Here is a 23492-nt window from a genome sequence, read left to right as displayed (position 1 = left end):
TTCCTGCTCATTCACCACCTCATGCTTGAAAAGCATCTGGCTATTGTGCAATAAATAAGCTGATCATCCTTAAAGACCTGTCCTTCCTAAAACACGCAGATGAAAAGAATCTTTGAATGAAATGAGACTTGCTCTGAGGGAGGACAATCATGCTACGCAACTTCAGTCCCTCTGAAGGTATTGCTAGTAATAGTCAAAGTTATTAACACGTTGCGTTACTGACTCAGTAATAGTCTTGTAGTGAATTTGTATATACATAAAATTGCCATCATTCTTCATCTTGTTACCGAGTGTGCTAGTTTTTCAAGACACAGCACAATGACGCTAAGTGCAGTCCCAGCACACACGACGATAAAGCCACCTCCGATCTGGTTCACTGTGACTGACTTCAATTTTCTCTTTGGTGGACAATGCGTCAGGTTTCTCTTGACGTTCCACTTTTCCCACAGTCGATCCAACAGCCCAATCACATTCATCTGAGACATCCTGAGAGAAGACAAACATACCTCTATAAAAGCGTTGCAGCTTGAAGCCGAGAAAAAATAGAACTATTGCCATTACTTTGTGCACAATGTATCTAAGTCCTATTCCATAATGTACAAACCACGTATAGCACCATGGTGATTTTCAGACATAGCAGAAGTGCAAGGTGCTTCAGAATGAGTACAACTTACTTATTATATATATATCATTCACTCAAAATTTATATCTAAACTTTTTATTGATGTTGAAAAAGCAGTTTGTTTATTAATGTTTATTAAGGGGTATAGGATAACTCACATCTTCTCTATGTCAGCCTTTAGAGGGGAGCCTTTGGGCAATCCAAATGCTTGATGAATAAACAATAATCTCTCTCCCAGAACCTCCAACTGGCAGTTATCAGCCATCCGCTTCTCTAATTCCGATGCGTAATGCAAAAAGGCATATTTCTCATGTTCCACTCGTCTTAGATGATTTGCCAGCGAGCTCGAAGATTCAAAGAACGATGCTGGATCGTTGACTTTTACCTTTGACCATAGCTTTCCATACAGACTTGATGGGGCACTTCTCTGCTCAAAAAGGAACAGTGACAGTATTAGCTGGAGATGCACAACATGTATTTCCTAAAGTGGACAAATATACACCAACAATATATCCTTTCTGTGTGATTACAGAGTGAGTGCCAGGGTGATTACAAGAATATGTGTAAATAAATGAATATTTTATGATTGGAAGTTTGAATTAATCACTTAGATTGTTAGTGGCGGTATCCTCAAGAGAGGTTCAAGTACCGTAACATTATTGTCCTGATGACAGGGTATCTAAGTCCCAAAACATTGGAAGTCATATTTAATCTTCCATTTTGTTTAGCCATAGTATTTCTGCCATTTTAATTTGTGGCTAATCTTGCATACAGTCGCCAGCAGCTGAGGGGATGGTGTAAGTCCAGCTAGGGACCATGCAGGTAGCAGAAGTACTGTAAGTCCCCATGGCCTCTAGTATGGCGATCTACCTTCAGTTGTTCGTAATCTGTACCCTGTGTGTATATTGTATTGTTGGAATAGTGATATTAGTTTTAACTTTTCACGCTAGTTTTATTTCTTATTGTGATATTCTAGTTGTTTTACTGTCCTTTGTCAACCGGTTTTTACCATATACATAAATTCCTTTTTTCAAGAATGTTCCCGTCACGATATGGCTGCAATATTGCCGATGTGACGTTAAATTTTAACTCACTCACTCACTCACTACAAGAATATATGTTACACAGATGCTGAGGCAAAAAGTCCAAATTAAAGTATTGGGAAATTATTGTCCCCCTGAGAGGTTATGTATGGCCAATAGTAATTGATGATAATTCATCGGTTTAATAGATGATTACATTTGTCCACATCAACAGCTGAAGGATTGGATCATGAAGGTTACGGAAGTTATGCTGAAGGGTGTTGATACATTAAAACAATTTAATACACCAAGTAAGAATAAAAAAATAGAATAATGCAAGCAAAATACCTTCAGTATATGACTGGTGATACCCGATTGCCGCATGCCCACAGCATAATCACTTCCCAAAAGACCTTCTAGGTCAGAAAACAGCTTAACATCCTTCTGTGCAGACAGAGCAGCGACGAGGTTGGCGCAGTAGACTGTAGTTATCACCACCAGCAACATCCACAGCGACGTCATCAACACCTTCCCTGGTAGGTTACTGGGATATTTACTAGAGCCTGAAAATACATTGAGGAATTGGACTAAAGATTGATTACCAGTTTTGTCTGGTGGTATTCTACACCCGAACAGTTGAGTGCTGTCAAAACAGTTGAGCTTTAACTGATTACCCCACAATGGATAAAGTTCATAGCATTTAATATCACAAAACATCAGCAGCATGAGTGTATGTCAAGCTGATCGAGCTATGTAAGTATATAGTATAAAATTTATTAGATCTTTTTCCATTTACAAACATATACGTGTGGCCAGGGTTCTATATATTTGTAACGTCAAGGTAGTCATTTTAAACGGCTTGTATATCGAAATACGCTTTTCAAAAGGTATGTATTGCATTATTTTTACTGCAAACCGGTATACATGGTAAACAACAACTGACCTTGTTGCGATTCTTTTTATGGTTAAATGAAAATCTACACAGACTTTCATTCATTGTTTGACCTGGTCCTGTGCCGCTATTACGTATACTACTCTTTCATTAACAACAGATGTGTTTCTTATTTATCCAATGACAAAACGGCATATTATAATACTATAGAAAAATATAATAGAATCCCTGACTATGCAACCGTTTTTTAGACTGCTGTTATCAGAACCATAAAGTATATATTAAGGGACTTATAATGTATTAATAAGGTTACGTCACATCGCTGGCACTTGAATTGCAATGTACACATGGACAAAAGTTAAGTGCCACCCACTATATTTGTGATCTGCTGCTTTGGATTCTCAGTGGTAACTATCACAACGAGATCTATGACTGTTTTAAGGCGATTTTGTAAACTTTAAGTCATGCAAATGTTGTCTCAAGGCATGCTTATCTTGTGTTCAAAATCAATCTAAGCGTAATGCAAATTCATCAGCGACCAGGATTTGAGTGTTTATAAAACTAGTCTGCCATGTTCCAAAGCGTGCGGCCACGACACCAGACCATAATCTCAGCCAGTTGAGGACGTTTTACTGGTCTTCTGTCAGCATAACCAGCCATTCTGATGTGACGCATTACGGTCGTCGTCGAGGGTCTCTCATGGCAACTGCATTCGTAAATCTGTCGATGTGGCAAAGGGATTTCGTCTGACTAACCTGAGAAGACGTCTTTCCTGCCTGCCAGAGGTCTTTCTCGGCAAGATACTCTTGCAAAATCTATATAGATCACAACGTGCTCTTGTTTCTTATGTGAAATGCATTTCTTGATGATATATGTTGAATGGTTGTTCTCGAAATTTGTTAAGAAATAGGGGAACCCTGCCAGCTATTCGATTTAACCAGACAAACCCAAAACCGTGAGATAATAAAAGGTATTTTATATGTGACGCCCATGTTGTTTTACCAGTATTATCTAACTTAATACGCATATTATAAGCTAATTTTGGAATTTGTGGCTCGTGCATTCCTGGAATCTAAAACCAATACTTTAAGCATCTTTTCTGTGACAGGGTATCTACCACACTCGGGTTATATCATGCAATTTGGCGATGGTTTACAAACGGATAAAATCTTACAAGATAATAGATGCATGTTGTCAATACAGTCATGTGTTTGGAATCCCCAAATTTCTAAGGCAATATATAACAGTATGGGTTGAATTTGAGAATCAAACAATATGAAGTTTATACTATGTGTTAAAACGTCTAAGTTCTGAGATACAGCCATGAGACTGATTAAAGTTTTCTTGGCTCATGATGTCAAATCAATATGTTCACTTTCCTTGAAAATATATTCATTGCATGAGTGAACAGTACACCCATATTAGTATAGTGATTAGCAATAGTAATCAGCTTTCCATTTTGGAACCATTTGTCATTATTTGCAATAGGGCCTCCTCTTCTAAAACTGACATTTTCTTTGCCAATATTAACTGACAGTTTCCGATCATGTGTAGAACGTTCTAAGATGTTAAGGTAATTTTGTAATCCAACAATAGTATCTGATTCAAGGATGATGTCATCGGCAATAGCGAAATGAATACTTCAATCATCTCGGGAAACATTTGAAGTCCACGCTTACCGCTATTTGTCATTTCAAAATATACCGTGAACAAAAAGTTAAGCGCCACTCAGTACATTTTGCAAAAAATATAGGCTGGCACATAGGAAGTCTTTCAGAAAAAACTATCATATTTGGTTTAGTACCTTTATTTAAAAACAAAACCGTAATGGAAATTATATTTTGCTTTCAAAGGATGCACGCACTTTTGGAATACATGCATTTTGCTTTCCTCAAGAAGGGTACCTTCTTTGAAAAGTGAAACTCAGAAGTGACTGTTATATGGTCACATGATTGTCACTTTGATCAAGTGACACCTGAATTTAATAGTCTTGTATACGCACAACAGGAATAGTTATTTTGATTGAAAATGCAGTGTCATCATATCTTCAACAATATCTCCCTTATTTGTAAATTCAAATGATAATGACATCGCCCAAACACTTACCAGATGAACCTTCTCTAAATATGGATTGGTCTTCCAAGTTAGTTCAGCCTAACATTTTCACAGTTTCACATCTTAGTTTTGAAATAGGCTGGCCCTTAACTTGTTGTTCTCGGTATACATTTTACATATAAAGAAAGAGAACAAAGCTACACTTAAAACACACCCTTGTCGACGGCCAACTGGGCAATCAAAATAATTGCCGGTATCGTCCCCACGTCATACACATATTGTATTTATATTTTATTTTAAAATACATAGATATCAAAATATAACACATTTTTACCGTTAAACCCAGCCTTTCGTAAACATTACCATAATTTATGACGATCGAGAGAATCACACGCCTTTTTTAAATCAACAAAATCCACACACAATTTTTGCTTACGGCACGTTAAGCATTTTCGGTTATTGCATATAAAGTGAATATATGATCACAAGTAGAATAGTTTTTTTCTGAAGCCAGCCTGAGCCTTTGCAATTAAATCATGCAGATTAGACTATTTTGTAATTCTTGTATTCATTATTTATTAAAATATTCTTCCAAGGATGCTCATGAAGGAAATTCCTCTATAATTATTTGGATTATCAAACAGCCTTCCTTGTGTACTGGAAGTATAACTGAACACGGCCAGCTTTTTGGAAATGTACAATTTTCGAAAATGGTATTAAAACATTTTTGAAGGAAATGTAAAAGCTCTTTCGAACATTCTATCAGTTCAATTGTAGTTCGACCAGGACCGGGAGATTTAACAGAATTACATCAGGTGCATCTCAGCTGACGTTAACGCCGTCCCACAGACGGTATTCGTCCTCGATTTTTAGAACACGGTCTTCAGTTTTACACCCTTTGGGCTAATTCTCGCAAGAGAGGGAGACACAAGCTCTTTAACGTCTGAAAGCTTGAATGTGGTATTATTGCGAGCAACAGAATTCTAGCAGTTACCCCAGATCATCCTTTTTGCTTTTTTTATGCTAGATGTTTCTGTATGAGCTGGGGCTTTGTTTCTGATTGCCTGTAAGGCACGTTACAGGGAGTGATAAAATCCTGTAACTGAGCCTTTAGATTGCTCATAGTTGGTGTGATGGTACCTGAGTGACTTGATATTTAACGTCACATCGGCACTATTTCAGCCATATTGTGACGAGAACATTTAACACTGAAATGGAATATATGTATATCATACAAACCTGTCGACAGGTTTCTTGTAATATCACGATACGGACAACACAATATAAATACAGGCTAAAGATTGCCAACAACTGAAGGTAGATGACTATCCTAGGCAGCATGAGGACTTACTCGTTGGATTTACCTCATCCTGGATTTACCTCATCCCTTCAGATGTTAGCAGTTTAGTCACATCTAGCCACAAATATAAAGTACATATATGCTGTGGTTAATTGTACTTGGAATGGTTTGGGACTTACGTACCCTCTCAGGAGGACAATAATTTTACGGTGCTATAACCCCCTTTGACGGTACAGCCGCTAACAATTCAAGTTACTAATCTAAACTACCAATCATAAAAATACATCTACCTACAGAACATATTAATCAAAATTTATCCATGAAATTGATTTCTAAAAAAAATGAGTACTAACAGTGGTAAAAAGATCCTTAATATTTTTAACATTGAAGTATTTATCCCTTGTGATGGAGAATTTAACACAGTCAATCAGAATATGTTTGACTGTGACTCTCTCATCACAAGGGACACAAAACGGGGGATCCTCACCTTTCAACAGGTATGCATGGGTATATCTTGTATGGCCAATAGGACATCGTCGCAAAATGACCTCTTCAAATCTGGACTGACGACCCAAGTAGGTGTAACCAATATAGGGTTTTGTTTCATGTAATATACTGATACCAGCTTGGGTGTCACACTTCTTTTGCATAAGATCACGGATGTAAGATCTGATGCCAGCTTTGAGAACACATCACATCTGAGTATGGAATAAGAAGTGGTGTCACCGATATGTTGAGTGCTGCCTTGGCATCAAGATCAGCCATTGAGTTCTCAGAAATGCAAACGTGGCTGGGTAACCAACAAAAGATGATGTCGTATTGGGCAGCAGCAAGATAATTATGCAATTTAATAATTTTCAATATATACTGTTTAAGTTTAGGGTGTCTTTGAATATATTTAAGAGCCATTAATATGGCATTAGCTTCATCTGTGAAAATAGAATTGCTATCTGGTAATCGAGAAGATATTGTGCTAGATCCAATGACAGTGGCACAAGCTACTGCGCCACCGTCCTTGGGCCCATCTGTAAACAAGGATTTGTAATTGTTATATTTGCTTGATGGTATTCTTGTTTATATTTTAAGTCATTAGTTTGTGATTTTTTTAAAGTTAATGTTAGACAGACCTGTGGCCTATCCAACTGCCAAGGAGGAGAAGAAAGAAGTCGGCAAGGAGCTTTTTCCAGCTCAATGCCGGCCTCAGTAATAAAGGCTTAATTCTGAGTCCAAGAGGCGGAACTAGAGACGACTGTTTGTAGCACAAATCATCATAAAGAGGGTTAAAGACACAGTTAAAAGTACACTGTCGGCTGATGATCGCTATTTGTGAAGTAGAGTGAGAAAGTTGAGATAACGTGATCAGTAATGGGTTGTCATCATCCGAATCGTTCATATTTATCCAAACATTTGAATTAAATAACAGATCTTCTACGATCAGAAACACGTACTGTCAGAGAGGCATTCCTGCTCATTCACCACCTCATGCTTGAAAAGCATCTGGCTATTGTGCAATAAATAAGCTGATCATCCTTAAAGACCTGTCCTTCCTAAAACACGCAGATGAAAAGAATCTTTGAATGAAATGAGACTTGCTCTGAGGGAGGACAATCATGCTACGCAACTTCAGTCCCTCTGAAGGTATTGCTAGTAATAGTCAAAGTTATTAACACGTTGCGTTACTGACTCAGTAATAGTCTTGTAGTGAATTTGTATATACATAAAATTGCCATCATTCTTCATCTTGTTACCGAGTGTGCTAGTTTTTCAAGACACAGCACAATGACGCTAAGTGCAGTCCCAGCACACACGACGATAAAGCCACCTCCGATCTGGTTCACTGTGACTGACTTCAATTTTCTCTTTGGTGGACAATGCGTCAGGTTTCTCTTGACGTTCCACTTTTCCCACAGTCGATCCAACAGCCCAATCACATTCATCTGAGACATCCTGAGAGAAGACAAACATACCTCTATAAAAGCGTTGCAGCTTGAAGCCGAGAAAAAATAGAACTATTGCCATTACTTTGTGCACAATGTATCTAAGTCCTATTCCATAATGTACAAACCACGTATAGCACCATGGTGATTTTCAGACATAGCAGAAGTGCAAGGTGCTTCAGAATGAGTACAACTTACTTATTATATATATATCATTCACTCAAAATTTATATCTAAACTTTTTATTGATGTTGAAAAAGCAGTTTGTTTATTAATGTTTATTAAGGGGTATAGGATAACTCACATCTTCTCTATGTCAGCCTTTAGAGGGGAGCCTTTGGGCAATCCAAATGCTTGATGAATAAACAATAATCTCTCTCCCAGAACCTCCAACTGGCAGTTATCAGCCATCCGCTTCTCTAATTCTGATGCGTAATGCAAAAAGGCATATTTCTCATGTTCCACTCGTCTTAGATGATTTGCCAGCGAGCTCGAAGATTCAAAGAACGATGCTGGATCGTTGACTTTTACCTTTGACCATAGCTTTCCATACAGACTTGATGGGGCACTTCTCTGCTCAAAAAGGAACAGTGACAGTATTAGCTGGAGATGCACAACATGTATTTCCTAAAGTGGACAAATATACACCAACAATATATCCTTTCTGTGTGATTACAGAGTGAGTGCCAGGGTGATTACAAGAATATGTGTAAATAAATGAATATTTTATGATTGGAAGTTTGAATTAATCACTTAGATTGTTAGTGGCGGTATCCTCAAGAGAGGTTCAAGTACCGTAACATTATTGTCCTGATGACAGGGTATCTAAGTCCCAAAACATTGGAAGTCATATTTAATCTTCCATTTTGTTTAGCCATAGTATTTCTGCCATTTTAATTTGTGGCTAATCTTGCATACAGTCGCCAGCAGCTGAGGGGATGGTGTAAGTCCAGCTAGGGACCATGCAGGTAGCAGAAGTACTGTAAGTCCCCATGGCCTCTAGTATGGCGATCTACCTTCAGTTGTTCGTAATCTGTACCCTGTGTGTATATTGTATTGTTGGAATAGTGATATTAGTTTTAACTTTTCACGCTAGTTTTATTTCTTATTGTGATATTCTAGTTGTTTTACTGTCCTTTGTCAACCGGTTTTTACCATATACATAAATTCCTTTTTTCAAGAATGTTCCCGTCACGATATGGCTGCAATATTGCCGATGTGACGTTAAATTTTAACTCACTCACTCACTCACTACAAGAATATATGTTACACAGATGCTGAGGCAAAAAGTCCAAATTAAAGTATTGGGAAATTATTGTCCCCCTGAGAGGTTATGTATGGCCAATAGTAATTGATGATAATTCATCGGTTTAATAGATGATTACATTTGTCCACATCAACAGCTGAAGGATTGGATCATGAAGGTTACGGAAGTTATGCTGAAGGGTGTTGATACATTAAAACAATTTAATACACCAAGTAAGAATAAAAAAATAGAATAATGCAAGCAAAATACCTTCAGTATATGACTGGTGATACCCGATTGCCGCATGCCCACAGCATAATCACTTCCCAAAAGACCTTCTAGGTCAGAAAACAGCTTAACATCCTTCTGTGCAGACAGAGCAGCGACGAGGTTGGCGCAGTAGACTGTAGTTATCACCACCAGCAACATCCACAGCGACGTCATCAACACCTTCCCTGGTAGGTTACTGGGATATTTACTAGAGCCTGAAAATACATTGAGGAATTGGACTAAAGATTGATTACCAGTTTTGTCTGGTGGTATTCTACACCCGAACAGTTGAGTGCTGTCAAAACAGTTGAGCTTTAACTGATTACCCCACAATGGATAAAGTTCATAGCATTTAATATCACAAAACATCAGCAGCATGAGTGTATGTCAAGCTGATCGAGCTATGTAAGTATATAGTATAAAATTTATTAGATTTTTTTCCATTTTCAAACATATACGTGTGGCCAGGGTTCTATATATTTGTAACGTCAAGGTAGTCATTTTAAACGGCTTGTATATCGAAATACGCTTTTCAAAAGGTATGTATTGCATTATTTTTACTGCAAACCGGTATACATGGTAAACAACAACTGACCTTGTTGCGATTCTTTTTATGGTTAAATGAAAATCTACACAGACTTTCATTCATTGTTTGACCTGGTCCTGTGCCGCTATTACGTATACTACTCTTTCATTAACAACAGATGTGTTTCTTATTTATCCAATGACAAAACGGCATATTATAATACTATAGAAAAATATAATAGAATCCCTGACTATGCAACCGTTTTTTAGACTGCTGTTATCAGAACCATAAAGTATATATTAAGGGACTTATAATGTATTAATAAGGTTACGTCACATCGCTGGCACTTGAATTGCAATGTACACATGGACAAAAGTTAAGTGCCACCCACTATATTTGTGATCTGCTGCTTTGGATTCTCAGTGGTAACTATCACAACGAGATCTATGACTGTTTTAAGGCGATTTTGTAAACTTTAAGTCATGCAAATGTTGTCTCAAGGCATGCTTATCTTGTGTTCAAAATCAATCTAAGCGTAATGCAAATTCATCAGCGACCAGGATTTGAGTGTTTATAAAACTAGTCTGCCATGTTCCAAAGCGTGCGGCCACGACACCAGACCATAATCTCAGCCAGTTGAGGACGTTTTACTGGTCTTCTGTCAGCATAACCAGCCATTCTGATGTGACGCATTACGGTCGTCGTCGAGGGTCTCTCATGGCAACTGCATTCGTAAATCTGTCGATGTGGCAAAGGGATTTCGTCTGACTAACCTGAGAAGACGTCTTTCCTGCCTGCCAGAGGTCTTTCTCGGCCTACCACACCTATGCCTGTCGTTGACACATCATTGGTTTGATTATGTTTGGCAACTACACGGGTGATGACGCTGTGATGACGCTGTGATGACGACCCATTTACCTTGCAATGGTCCTGCATGACATGCCAGCATTTTTCATGCCTATCACCTGCCATCTCTCAGCGGTAAGTAACTTTCTCCTCACCTCTCCTCACTGATTATCTAACTCTAAAGTGATATAAGAATCTCACAACAGACCGGTGAAACTAATTGTGTGAAATTTTCAAGATTCAGAAGGTAGGGAAATGGAGTTCCACGGGCGGAACGTTTCCCTAGTCATATCTTCACAATCTTAGGTTCAAGAATCTATGGAAAGCTGATTCAGTCATAAACATTCACAGTTTGTATTTCTGATCTTCAGTGGTGAAATCAAGACACTATGAAAATAGTGGCGCTTAACTCTTGTGCATGTGTGTGTGTGTGTGTGTGTGTGTGTGTGTGTGTGTGTGTGTGTGTGTGTGTAATGCAATTGCAATACAATTTATTTGCCAATACACAGACCTAACACGGCGCCTGTCATTCATAATGAACTCTAGTTTATACATACCCTGCTTAAACAAGGATCCAGTCACAACCCAGCATGCATGAAGCAAGTTCTGTTTGACTTTCCTAAGAAAACATTGACTGACACCTTCAGACTCTGCTGATGTTTTGAGCACTGAGACATCCATACTTTGGAATAAGGCAAACAGCAGTGAGCAAAATCCGGCAATTAGAAACAGAACGAGGTACACGTCGGGTCTGAGTGGAAGAGCTAAGAGATAAAGGGAGTTACTTTGTTGTTTGTCATGTCTTTTATACAAAACATCAAAATATTCCGTGCTGATTGGCGGATATATGTAGTCTATGAACTGAGAACGGCCTTCCTCTATTGTTAAATCACAAGCAGCAAGGTCCACCTCCTGCGAAAATACAAACACAATTAGTCAGTGTAATGTACAACCTTTCTTTCTTCCTCACTTAGATACATCTCAGAGTACAGTCAGTATAAATATTAAGTTTTAAATTGTTGGGAAATCAGAAAACTATACACAAGAATGAATTCAATGATTTACAAAATTTCGAGTTTCTAGAGTTGATCTTTACAAATGCAACATATGTCATACTTTCTTAGTAAAGTATAAATTTTAGTACTTTGGTTGAGTCGCATTCGGGATTCGAACCCGCACCCTCAGAGTCAGGCACCTAATCGCCAGCACCCAAAGTCAGCCGCCTAGCCCGCTCAACCACCGCGACTTCCGGAAGTTGGCATATGCTGCATTTGCCCATTCTCTAAATGGCATCGTGTACACACACGATCTTTACCAACTTGTCAATTTTGTAAATGTAGGAAAGACCTTGTCACTAGCTCTATCTGCTTCAACTTTTGATACCCTTTTTTTATATCTCTCTTATGCCAGTATCAAGAGGAGTGTATATAATAGACTCAACTATTTCCGACAAATGCTATTCAGTTTGATAGACCATTCAAAACCGATTTCATACCATATTGTAGAAATACTTATTGTTTCTTGCATGAGAGACATCTACGCATAAAACAAAGAGACTCGCCGTACTTTAACATAATCCATTTTGAGAAATAAGATAAATATTGTCGCTCAATAATGGTTTAAATGTTGGGATAATATGTAATATAAGTGGGGTTTCTCTATTCGCCGTTCTCTGTGATCAAGTTCAGTGAATAAGTATAACATCTCTTGAACCTTTATCCTTCTTCTTCACCGTTTAAATATAGATACTGACCGAAAAAGAACGATACGTTACTGTAGCATGGCGTCCAGTTATCTGATACCTTTCGACACAGGGTATATACTGATATTGCATTAATATTCTGGTCATGACAGAATGAAAGATTTTAGTGTTTCAGTTTAGAATGAAGCAAGAAATCCTTTTCGTTCTTCCGTTACATCCACCACCAGTGTTTCAGCCGATATCTTCATGATGTTTACAGACGGTTTTAAAAGCTTCGATTACATATGAGTATATGTGTTTAGTTGTAATGGATTGATTAATAAATACTGTTCACTTAAATTGGTAATCGGTTTTCTTAGCGAATTAATGCTTCAGATGGGGAATTGGTTTTACGCAACTACTGTGCCCTGACACATTATGAGCATGTAGATTTACCTATGTCAAAAATGTCACTAAAACCATATCATGTTATTGAGGAAATTACAACCATTAGATCACTTTCTAATCTAAGTTCAGGCAATGTTACCAAATGGTATATTATATACTTTATTACTCGCCCTTGGAAGATACTGGAGTGCAATATTGTTACGGCAATATTACACTAGTTTGATTATCTAGACATATGACGTCACAATAGTTAGTCTAGACGCCACAAGGTTAATGCCTCTACCGGAGTGATATTACACCTTGCATGCCCAGCAGAAAGCAGATGGTCATGACACTGTAGGCAGTTTGTATCCAATTATGTTGGACAGTATTAAAGTAACGAGGCACCTGCTGCCTTGAAATACCAGTTTTTATTAAACTTGTGAAAGATTTGTTATCAAACTCGCCTTGCTCGTTTGATACCAAATCATGAACTCGGTAATAAAATTGGTATTACATGGATGGTCGTTTAGGATCCTCTATGTAGGTCCCAGTTACCGTTCTGTTCAGCTGCCCTACAGTTCCATCATACGTGTTGTTGACAGGAAGTCCATACGACTGATCCTGTGGTTCAGTGATGCTGTAACTAAAGGAAGGAATGTTTCAGAATACAGTACATGTATATGAGCATATCCGAAATGCACTCGCGACTTACTACAGTGAGTTAATTATGAATGAAACCTTTGGCAGACTGTAATGTGTATAACTGTTTCTCACCTGAAATTAAGAATATTGGCGATTGTATCCAAGATATCTATTGCATATCCTCTGTAATGTATCGTTCCATTGTTGAGGGACTTCATGGTGTAGATCGTTGACTGTAAGAATTAAAACTGCGCAGCCCAAAATGTGTACATATTGTCTGATGTAAACAAGAACTCTCTACAATAAGCTTTGCGGTGGGAATATTTTGTGTTAATATAACTATCAGCACCGCAATGTTATCGTTTTCAAAATCCAATAATTATTATGATATAATGCCTAAAACAGAGAAGGTCAATAGACCTCCATCTTCATCTGAATAACAATGCATAATATACTTTCATTGAGTTCACTGTGATAATTGCTGATACATGTAATAAATTAAGAACACCATAATACGACTTTGCGGTGCACCTACCTCTTTCTCTATGGAAAGGTGCTGAATGGAGTGGTGTTGGTGGAATATTATGCTGAATGGAGTGGTGTTGGTGGAATATTATGCTGAATGGAGTGGTGTTGGTGGAATATTATGCTGAATGGAGTGGTGTTGGTGGAAAATTATGCTGAATGGAGGTCCTTTCATAAAAACATCTGTGAGTATACAAAACCCATTTACAATGTTACCTCAGCAAGTACGGTCACCAGTAGATGTCGGTTGTTGTAACCATAGGCAACGTTAGGAAAATAGCATTCCATGGTGGTTCTTGAAGTACAGTCGGCCACTGGCACTAGCTCCGTTTTAGTTGGATGACGTCTTAAGGTGAGAGAGTTAAATATCCAACACTAGGACAAAAAAATTGTGGAAAACAAGTGCAAGTATAACTTGTAAAATATGAACGTATCTTGACAGGTTTTATCCTCAAATTCTTTTCATGCTTCGTATATAACTTGTTTTCGTCACGATATGGCTGAGATATTGCCGATGTGACGTTAAATATTTACTCACTTATCATGAACGTATCTACACTCAAAGATTTTGTAATTACAGCAGTTCAGTAGTAATGTTTGTATGTACCTCTGTAGCAAGTATGAGCATTGAGAAGTGAATGAAAATTTCTGATCTCCATGACGATATCTGTTTGGTACAGTTTGCATGTACAAAGTCCAACATTGTCAATGTTCACATGCTCCATTTAAGATGCGTATCACCAGTTGAAAACATTATTTCTGCAGGTACAGATGTGACCTTATTTAGTGTCAGGTACATTTAGGTATGGCACTGCGTACCTCCCTGGATATTAATATACGGCGAGACTTCAAAGACGCCCCGGGATCAATGAGACCTTAACTACCAGCACTCAGGAAAACGGTGACATAATAAGTAAACCCATTTGAGAACATTCCGGACAGTGGACCAAGCGTAACCACCATTCAAAGCAGCGTCTTCTACTACAACAAACACCGCAAAGTTCGTTCGATCAGCTAGCAGGGCGATGACTTCAGCTATTCTGTCAACATAGTGGAAGTAACACTTCCCGAAACTATTCAACTGAAAATTGTCAAAAATATTATTTCCTGTTTACATACACACCTTAAGGTGACGAAGTAAAACCACATTTTCCAAGTCCAGTTTCTGTAGCTCCTCGATTTTGATTCCGTCGGCAAGAAGCAGCCACTTCGAATGATGTCGAAAATCTGTCAATCCCTTCGTCTCTGCATCAAAGCTATCAACCTGAATGATGACAGTCATTATGTTTTCGATAACACGACGTCTGTAGGTTTGGATAAATGAAGTTCATGTACATTTTCTGTAAGAAAAAAGTGCATTCACGTAGTTCTGACGTCAGCAGAAAGGGTAAATACTAACCGTCTTCATCAGCTCGTTCATATGGCCTTGACGCATAGAAGCAACCACGTGTATGTCAGGGAAAAGAGCCTCGTGGATTGTCTGTAAAGTTCTGTTTGTGTCCACGACACTGAGGTCAAACACAAGAAGTTGGGGACTGTTTGTGAATGACTGAGCCAGGGTAGATACTGAGCAGTCATTCTCTGCAAATAAAATCATAGACAATATACCTGTGGCGAGAATACGTTGCCAATATATGTGTCAATAGTCCAACTAAGGACTGTCACTAAAACACGAACCAAATGTAAAGCCTCTTTCAATTTAGTTTCATGTTTTGTTGTGTTTTTTGTGGTGGATCATTCGCATTCCAAGTGCGTCAGTCATGTGCGTTGGTGTGAACAGAAAGGTAGTGAAGTGGAACACCAGATGTTTACAAGGCGAAGCAATTACCGTTTTGTCCATGAACTATAACAGCAATTCTTTTCCACTGAAGTCGTTGTAACAAATGTTGAAAGAGTTCTCCTTTCCCCTGAGGCATAATTGTTGAAGGACCTGAGAAAATGAGAGAATTCAGCAGTTGATGTTTGATGCATGCTGATTTTCAGAAAATGAGCAAAAAACAATCAACACTTTATGATTAGAAACGTTCTTGTGCACAAACATATATCTATATATTTGTCAATGTATGTTGTGAGGCCTGTTTATATACTGTGTTGTCCATAACAGAGGTGTCATTTTAAAGTTTTATGCTAGTGTTAGGTCTATATCTGTGATTGTTTTGTTATTGTATTGAACTTTGTCTACAGATGTTATAATTATTGTGATGTTATCTATCGTGAATAAATGAAATGTTTTAGTCACGATATGATTAAAATATTGTCGTTGTGACTCTACTTTCAGGCACCCGTGGCGAGCCACCGCCTCGTGGTGGGTGCTGGGTAACGCCAAGAGCTCGCCAACACCCCCGTTTTGGACCCGGGGACATATTTGGTCCACCAACCCGTTTGTCGTAGGTTGCGGCCCTGTGTCGGTGGAGGACCGGACTCTAGGGGTTGATGGCACTGGCAGCCTGTAACCGCATTCCCTTTGCTCAACACACCCCTTCGACCCTTACTTCACCTAGACGAGTGGTTGAATGGGCCCGGTTCAACCAATCGGCTGGTCACGCCAAGCCCCGAGTGTTACATAATGTAAAGTAAAAACTTGAAAACTCGGTTTTGTTACTTCCATTATTTCCGTCGCCATCCCATGACCTTATCTATCCTGGTGAAAATCAATGTTATTCATAGCACAGTACCCCTTAAAACAAATCTCCAAGTCATTGCAATACGACCTACATTACAGGATGCTTTTACTTTGTGCACTTTATACATACCGCCAACATAATCTTTTCAACTATCCGATCTTCAAGCTTTTCATGACCAATTACCTAAACCTTGTTTAATCATGGGGGATTTAAATGGGCACAACCCACTCTGGGGTGGTACTAATACTAACACTAAAGGTAAATTACTGAAGGATTTCATCTCGAATAATGATTTATGCATTTATAATGATGGTTCACAGACATATTTACATCCTGGCACAGGAACATATTCAGCTCTCGACTTTTCTATTACTGAATCTAACCTACTGAATGAATTCGAATGGTCTGTCCACGACGACCTCTGTGGAAGTGACCACTTCCCAACAACCTTAAATTCCGTAAACCATCTGATGTCCCTCCTTCGTCAAGATGGAATATTAAAAATGCTAACTGGTCTTTATTTGAAGCTATTTGTGCTGCTAAACTCAAGCCTGAACTTTTTCTTGATATTCCTGATGCCATAAAATGTTTCTTCAGATGAACTAAAGAGCATAACTCTCGAATGTATTCAAACGTCCTCTGCAGTTCCTCACATCCAAAAACCATGGTTTAACAATGACTGCAAACAGGTTATGAAGGCACGGAAGAAAGCTGAACATTATTTTCGTCGCCATCCTTTGGTCCACTATTTAGACAAATTTAAAATCTTAAATGCTAAAGCAAGACGTACTTTCAAGCAAAGCAAACGCAAATCTTGGCGAAATTATGTCTCCAAACTTAATTCACGTACTCCGAAACCAACGGTGTGGAATATGATCCAGAAAATTATGGGTAAGGGATCCAAATGTGACATCCACCATCTTAAAGACGGAAGCCAGTTTCTGTCGAGACGTTGGCCAAACATTCTTCCTCATCTAATTGTGTACCTGAATTCCAAAAATACCAAAACCAGCATGAAAAGAAGGCTATTAATTTATAGTTCAGATAGTGGGTAAGGTACTGCTCTTGACCAGCTCACGACACTGCTACAGGAGCTGATAACATACAATATCAACGTCTGAAGCACTTACCGGAATCTTTTTCAGGGACCTTTTTAAATATATTTGATAATATTTGGACCTCGGGAGAATTTCCTTCTTCATGCAATGATTGTTCCAATTCCTAAACCTGGACGTGATCATACCGATTTTTCCAATTATCGGCCCATTTCACTAACTTGCTGTGTTTGCAAAACCATGGAACGCATGATAAATAATCGACTTGTTTGGTACTTGGAAACAAATAACCTTATAACATATGTACAATGTGGTTTCTGTAAAAACAGAAGTACTGTCGATCATTTTATCATTTTGTGCGTTTGAAATCATTTGTCAAAAACACTGTGTGTATCTTTTTTTTTATCTTGAAAAGGCATATGACACTACGTAGAAATATGGCATTTTAAGAGACTTACATGACTTCGGCTTGCCAGGTCGTTTGCCTCAATTTATAGCCATTTTTTTTTGAATGACAGACAATCTCAAGTCCGAGTGGGTTCTACCCTGTCTGATCATTACAGTCAGGATCAGGGTGTTCCACAATGCAGTATTTTGTCTGTCACACCTTTCAGTACAAAGATCATCAGTTTATCAAAAGTTTTGAACGATTCAATTGATCTTTATTTGTTGATGATTTTAATATTTCTTGTCGTGGTGAAAATATGCATACTACTGAACGGCAAATGCAGTTGAGCTTAAACAAGATTAATAAATGGTGTCTTGAAAACGGCTTTAAATTTTCTAAGTCGAAACCTATTTGCATCCATTTTTGTCGTAAATACAAACCACATAAAGACCCTGAACTATCTCTAAATGGCACGCCAATTAAAGTTGTGAAGGAAGCTAAGTTCTTGGGTCTAATCTTTGATTCACACTTAACGTTTTTACCGCATATTAAATCCCTTAAAACTAAATATCTGAAAACACTTGACTTGTTGAAAGTGGTTTCAAATTCAAAATCTGGAGGTGATCAATCTTCCCTTCTAATCAATATCGATCACTCGTGCGTTCTAAACTAGATTATGGCTCCATCGTCTATGGTGGAGCCTGCAAGAGCAACTTAAAATTCTAAGATTCTGTCCATCATCAAGGTCTAAGACTTTGTCTTGGCTCTTTTCGAACTTCACCGGTTTATAGCCTGTATGTCGAGGCTGATGGAGCATCTCTGGAGCAGCGACGTATAAAATTAGCTTTACAGTATGTAACAAAACTATATTCCAGTGAGTCCAACCCTGCATATTAGTGTGTTTTCAATCATCTGTATGAGGATTTATACAATAAAAAAATCTCTTGTTCTGCCTCTTGGTTTCAGAATAAAACCACTTATTTCTGCTGCCAGCATTGATAATATAGTCCCTTCACGTCTTCTTTCTTCTCCTCCGTGGCAATTGGTTAGGCCCCGAGTGGACCTAACATTGACCAATCTTTAAAAAATCAGAAACTAATGAATTCGAATATAAACAAGAATACAATCAATTAACAAAATAGCAAGTCCTTATTTACAGATGGGTCAAAGGACGGTGGCGCAGTAGCTTGCGCAACTGTCATTGGATCCAGAGCAATATTTTCTAGATTACGGGATAACAGCTCTATTTACACAGCTGAAGCTAACGCCATATTAACGTCTCTTAAACATATTCAAAGACAACCTAAACATAAACAGCATATAATCTTTTCAGACTCTCTTTCTTGCCTTCAGGCTATTATAAATATTTCTTGTAAACATCCACTTTTAATTGAAATTATTGAATTGTATAATAATATTGCTACTGGCCAATACGACATCGTCTTCTGTTGGTTACCCAGTATATTAATTATACCTACTTGTCTTGTCAGTCCAGATTTGAAGAGGTCATCATGCGGCGATATCGTATTGGCCATACGAGATATACTCATGAATACTTATTGAAAGTTGAGGATAAAGGATCATAAGTTCTCGTTTAATACTAGCATTTTTAAAAACTAAAGTACAGTAAAATTATTGTCCTCCTGAGAGGGTACGTAATTCCACAAACATGCAAAGTAAATTAAAAAGTTCCACGTTTTTAATAGCAGAAGAAGTGTCTTTCTACTGTATGGCTTGATCTACCTTCAGTTGTTGGCAATCTACAGCCCATTTTTATAATGTATTGCCCTCTGTAGTTAAACTGTTTTAGATTTAATTAGTAGTCTTAAATGGGTATCTGTGATATATACTAGTGGTTTTACTGTTCTTCATCAACAGGGTTTTAGTTTCTTATATTCATTCATTCTACAATGTCATTATTACTTGTTCTCGTCACGATATGTCTGCAAGATTGCCGATGTGACGATACATATTAACTCACTATAATTTCAACTCACACGCTCACATTACTTTGACAACATGGTATATCAGTTCTTACACTCATTGTTCCAACGTAAATATTGTGAAAATGCCTGAGCTTCAGTTCATTCGATTGACAGTGTCAGTTTGTTGTAGTTTATGTATTTGTCTTTTTATGTAGATTAACATATCAGTTTCCTTTAATCGCCAGCGGCTTAAGAGGTGACAAACTAGGGTCATTGCAGGCTGCAAAGGCACCGTAAGTCCTAGACAGCTCTTGTATGGTGATCTACCTTCAGTTGTTGGCGATCTGTGGCCCGTTTTCATATCATTGTATTGTTATTCATAGTTAAAATATTTTAGATTTTCACGCTAGTTTTACGCTAGTTACACGCAGGCTTTGCACATATGAAAAGGTTTCATTTTAGGAATTTCCAAAAGCTTCAAGTGTTTTGATCCATGATTTTAAACATTTTCATTTATAACGTCAACTGGCGCACGTAAACAGCTAGCTAATTGGAGGCAATTGTGAATAAGGTCATTTGAAAACCACCCCAGAGTATGTAAGAGATAGTTAGTGAAGATATTTTGGAGGACAGAAATGTGTGACCAATTATAAGGTTAAAGTAATTTAACGACGGATCGACCTTTTATATCAATAAAATAAACGTTGGTAACTGGTAGGTTTAGTCACTCAACAGTGGCAGATTGTAAGAAAATATTTTACAAGTCTCGATACTCCTGTATATGTTAACTCTAAAACTTTATCCTAAATTTAGGAAGTTTTGAAAGAAGAAAAAAACTTACCTTGTGAAATTCCGTCTTCAATGATGAAAATAACAAAGATAGTCAGAATAGACTGTCTCATCATTGTGCATGTCATACTTTCAGAGAGTGTTCAGTTTGTCTCTGGGTATGACCAAGATTGGACCTAATGGTGGTTAAATTTGAGTCGAAGTTTATGACTTCCGTAAACACTTTAGCGCGAGTGCGTTTATAGATCAATACTCGGATCATTTTCACTGATAAGTGTAGACTCTCAGTGCCAACCCTAATGTAGATTCGTTTATAGAATGACAGTGATTTGTGTGATTTTACTTTTACAAAATTCACATCAACAAAGTACAAATATTATACCAACAAATCATTGTACTTTGGCTGGAGGCTAGAATCTCATTTCCAACACGCTTATTGAGATACCATGGTCCAGGCATGTAACGGGATTTCCCGGTATTTGGGTAAACCACGTCTAGAGATCATACATCCTTGTACAGTACGACATTCGTGATAAAATTGCATATTTTGATTATTTATTTTGTTCGTAAAAACATGTAGAAACACGACTTTCGTAACATGCTGTTCTGACTCATTGTATAACCTTCAGAAATATCTTCACGCAAATCACTTTTTATTAGACTTGTTTATTACTGAATATACAGTCACTATGACCAAGCTGTGCCTAGCAAGAGACCATATATCCATAATTCCAAATGACGTTTCAGTGTTCAATTTCAGTCCACGTCAATAAACAGTAATTTATGGGTGTGTTGACATACTGACCAGCACTTGCATGCTTCTTGTAGTAAATACATATCATATTATCAATCAATAGGTTATCACTGTCTACCATCCGCCTATTCCATGCTGGTATGAGCCTTCGAATTGACCTGTTATCGACGGTGAATAATCAATCGCGAATAATGTCACAGATCACATTCATCAACTCATTAGATGTCAGAAAATGACGTTTTACACAACCTCTTCATGTCCAGTTCTAGCAGTTGTACGCACTACTTACTTTCTTATCGCGTCTTTCACGAAAATGTAGTATCACCGTAATTAAAGTTATAACACTAATGAGTTAATATTTAACGTCACATTGGCAAGAATTCAGCCATATGGTCACGAGAACAAATGTGACGTTGATAAACAATTATGAGTATATCATTAACCTATCGTCAACATAATAAAACAAAGGAGACTATCATAGTTGGAAAAAAGAGTGATATCATTATTTGGACTTAATACATTATATAAAAACATGCTATAGATCTCCAAGAACTGAGGGTAGATAACGCACAGTAACGAATGAGATAACTACTTTACTACCGACAGCACGACTATCAGAGAAGACATAACAAACACATCACTGCCAAGGGAAACAATATGGACAGCAACGCAAACTAATCGGGCGCTGGATGTGTTTATATCAGCCACAGCTATATGCATGCTTTGTAGACGCACTGTGTAACAGCAATGTCAATAATGTGTTAAGTCGCTTCTTATTTTACCAGCTCACCTTTCATCGTGCTAGATCTACATACGGTGTCTAGCATTACAGGGCTCTCACGAAACTAGATTCTCTTCATTTCACATATCATTGTCGTATTTTCTATTCAGTTCACATATCATGTTCAATACTGCCGCGCAGATACACCTTTTGGGTCTATGGAATCATGTCAACATGTGATGTGTATGTATTGATAGCTTTCAAAACATGTTTTCTTGTCACTGAACTTATTATATACTTGGTTGATGTTCCTGCAGGTGGACTTATGACCAGGAGTGTTATCATGAGCCCAGTTGCATTTATCTGTGTGATGAGACATGTTCGGCCCGTAACATTAAAACTGACACCAACGCTGTTGTGAAAAAAGAAAATTCAAAACCGTATTTAGCCGATAATGTATGTTGTTGATTAGTCCAACAATTTGCAACCCTTTTTCAATTTTTATAATGTAATGCCCAAGAAGATCTTAGCCAATCATGACAACTTCTATAATATTATTAAATTTCGGATTTTTCAAGTGTTGTCTCTCTAAGGCCATCTTTTGCAAGTGACCTTACTCAATGTCAAGGACGAGAAGGAAAAACAAAAATGGAGATATATTGTTCCAGGTCAATACCAGAAATGAATGGTTTAATTCTTATTCCAAGAGGTGAAATAAGAGAAGGTGTTTTATTATAGAAATTCTCTCACAGTTGGACTCTTTAGAATATACATGTATATAGTTTTGTCACTTATTGTTATGACAATTCGGAAGCGTTTTCAAGTAGGCTCACAGGCCTCTTCATAAAAAACTGTCAACAAAAGAAGCACGGAAACATCCATGTTATGCGTACTACCCTAAGGTCATGGAGTTCATTTTGCTGAGGCAACTGTGATGGTGTAAAGAGAGCACAAAGTAAAATTAATGTGCACGTGATTAGAGAAAAGAGAAAGTGCACGTGATTAGAGAAAAGAGAAAGTGCATGTGATTAGAGAAAAGAGATAGGTTGAAGCGAATGGACTGTGAATAATGCCTAGTTACACAGATGTTGAATAGCCCCTAGTGAACCTTGAGCTGAAAGGAAATGATTAGGATCATAAGGTCTGATTTTCATGTGAAACATTGTTAGTACATTCCATTCGGAGCATTGCTTACTCTCGTTCAAAGACAGGACATGATCTGGAAGAGGTTGCTCCCCGCACAGTTGACACATCTGGCAGATTGAGTTGTGCGCTCGGACCC

The 23492-nt window shown here is 37.9% G+C and overlaps 2 protein-coding genes across 2 annotated transcripts; both read right to left on the bottom strand.

Annotated features, from left to right (window-relative positions):
* Positions 1-275: 275 nt before the first annotated feature.
* On the bottom strand, positions 276-2151 carry LOC137298112 (glutamate receptor 3-like). The gene is made up of 3 exons (XM_067830242.1): positions 1993-2151; positions 781-1049; positions 276-486 (listed from the first exon to the last, which is right to left on the bottom strand). Exons 1-3 carry the CDS (start codon positions 2149-2151, stop codon positions 276-278), a joined length of 639 nt encoding a protein of 212 aa, XP_067686343.1.
* Positions 2152-7627: 5476 nt separating this feature from the next.
* On the bottom strand, positions 7628-22286 carry LOC137298037 (glutamate receptor ionotropic, kainate glr-3-like). Its single transcript, XM_067830115.1, has 10 exons — positions 22280-22286; positions 15354-15535; positions 15078-15218; positions 14171-14329; positions 13562-13662; positions 13343-13430; positions 11274-11628; positions 9345-9559; positions 8133-8401; positions 7628-7838 (listed from the first exon to the last, which is right to left on the bottom strand). Exons 1-10 carry the CDS (start codon positions 22284-22286, stop codon positions 7628-7630), a joined length of 1728 nt encoding a protein of 575 aa, XP_067686216.1.
* Positions 22287-23492: the final 1206 nt, after the last annotated feature.

The sequence above is a fragment of the Haliotis asinina genome, chromosome 1 (assembly GCF_037392515.1).
Source record: "Haliotis asinina isolate JCU_RB_2024 chromosome 1, JCU_Hal_asi_v2, whole genome shotgun sequence".
In the NCBI taxonomy this organism is placed as follows: Eukaryota; Metazoa; Mollusca; class Gastropoda; order Lepetellida; family Haliotidae; genus Haliotis; species Haliotis asinina.
The sequence above is the reverse complement of the archived record's forward strand: the minus strand, read 5'-3'. Positions and strand labels throughout refer to the sequence as shown.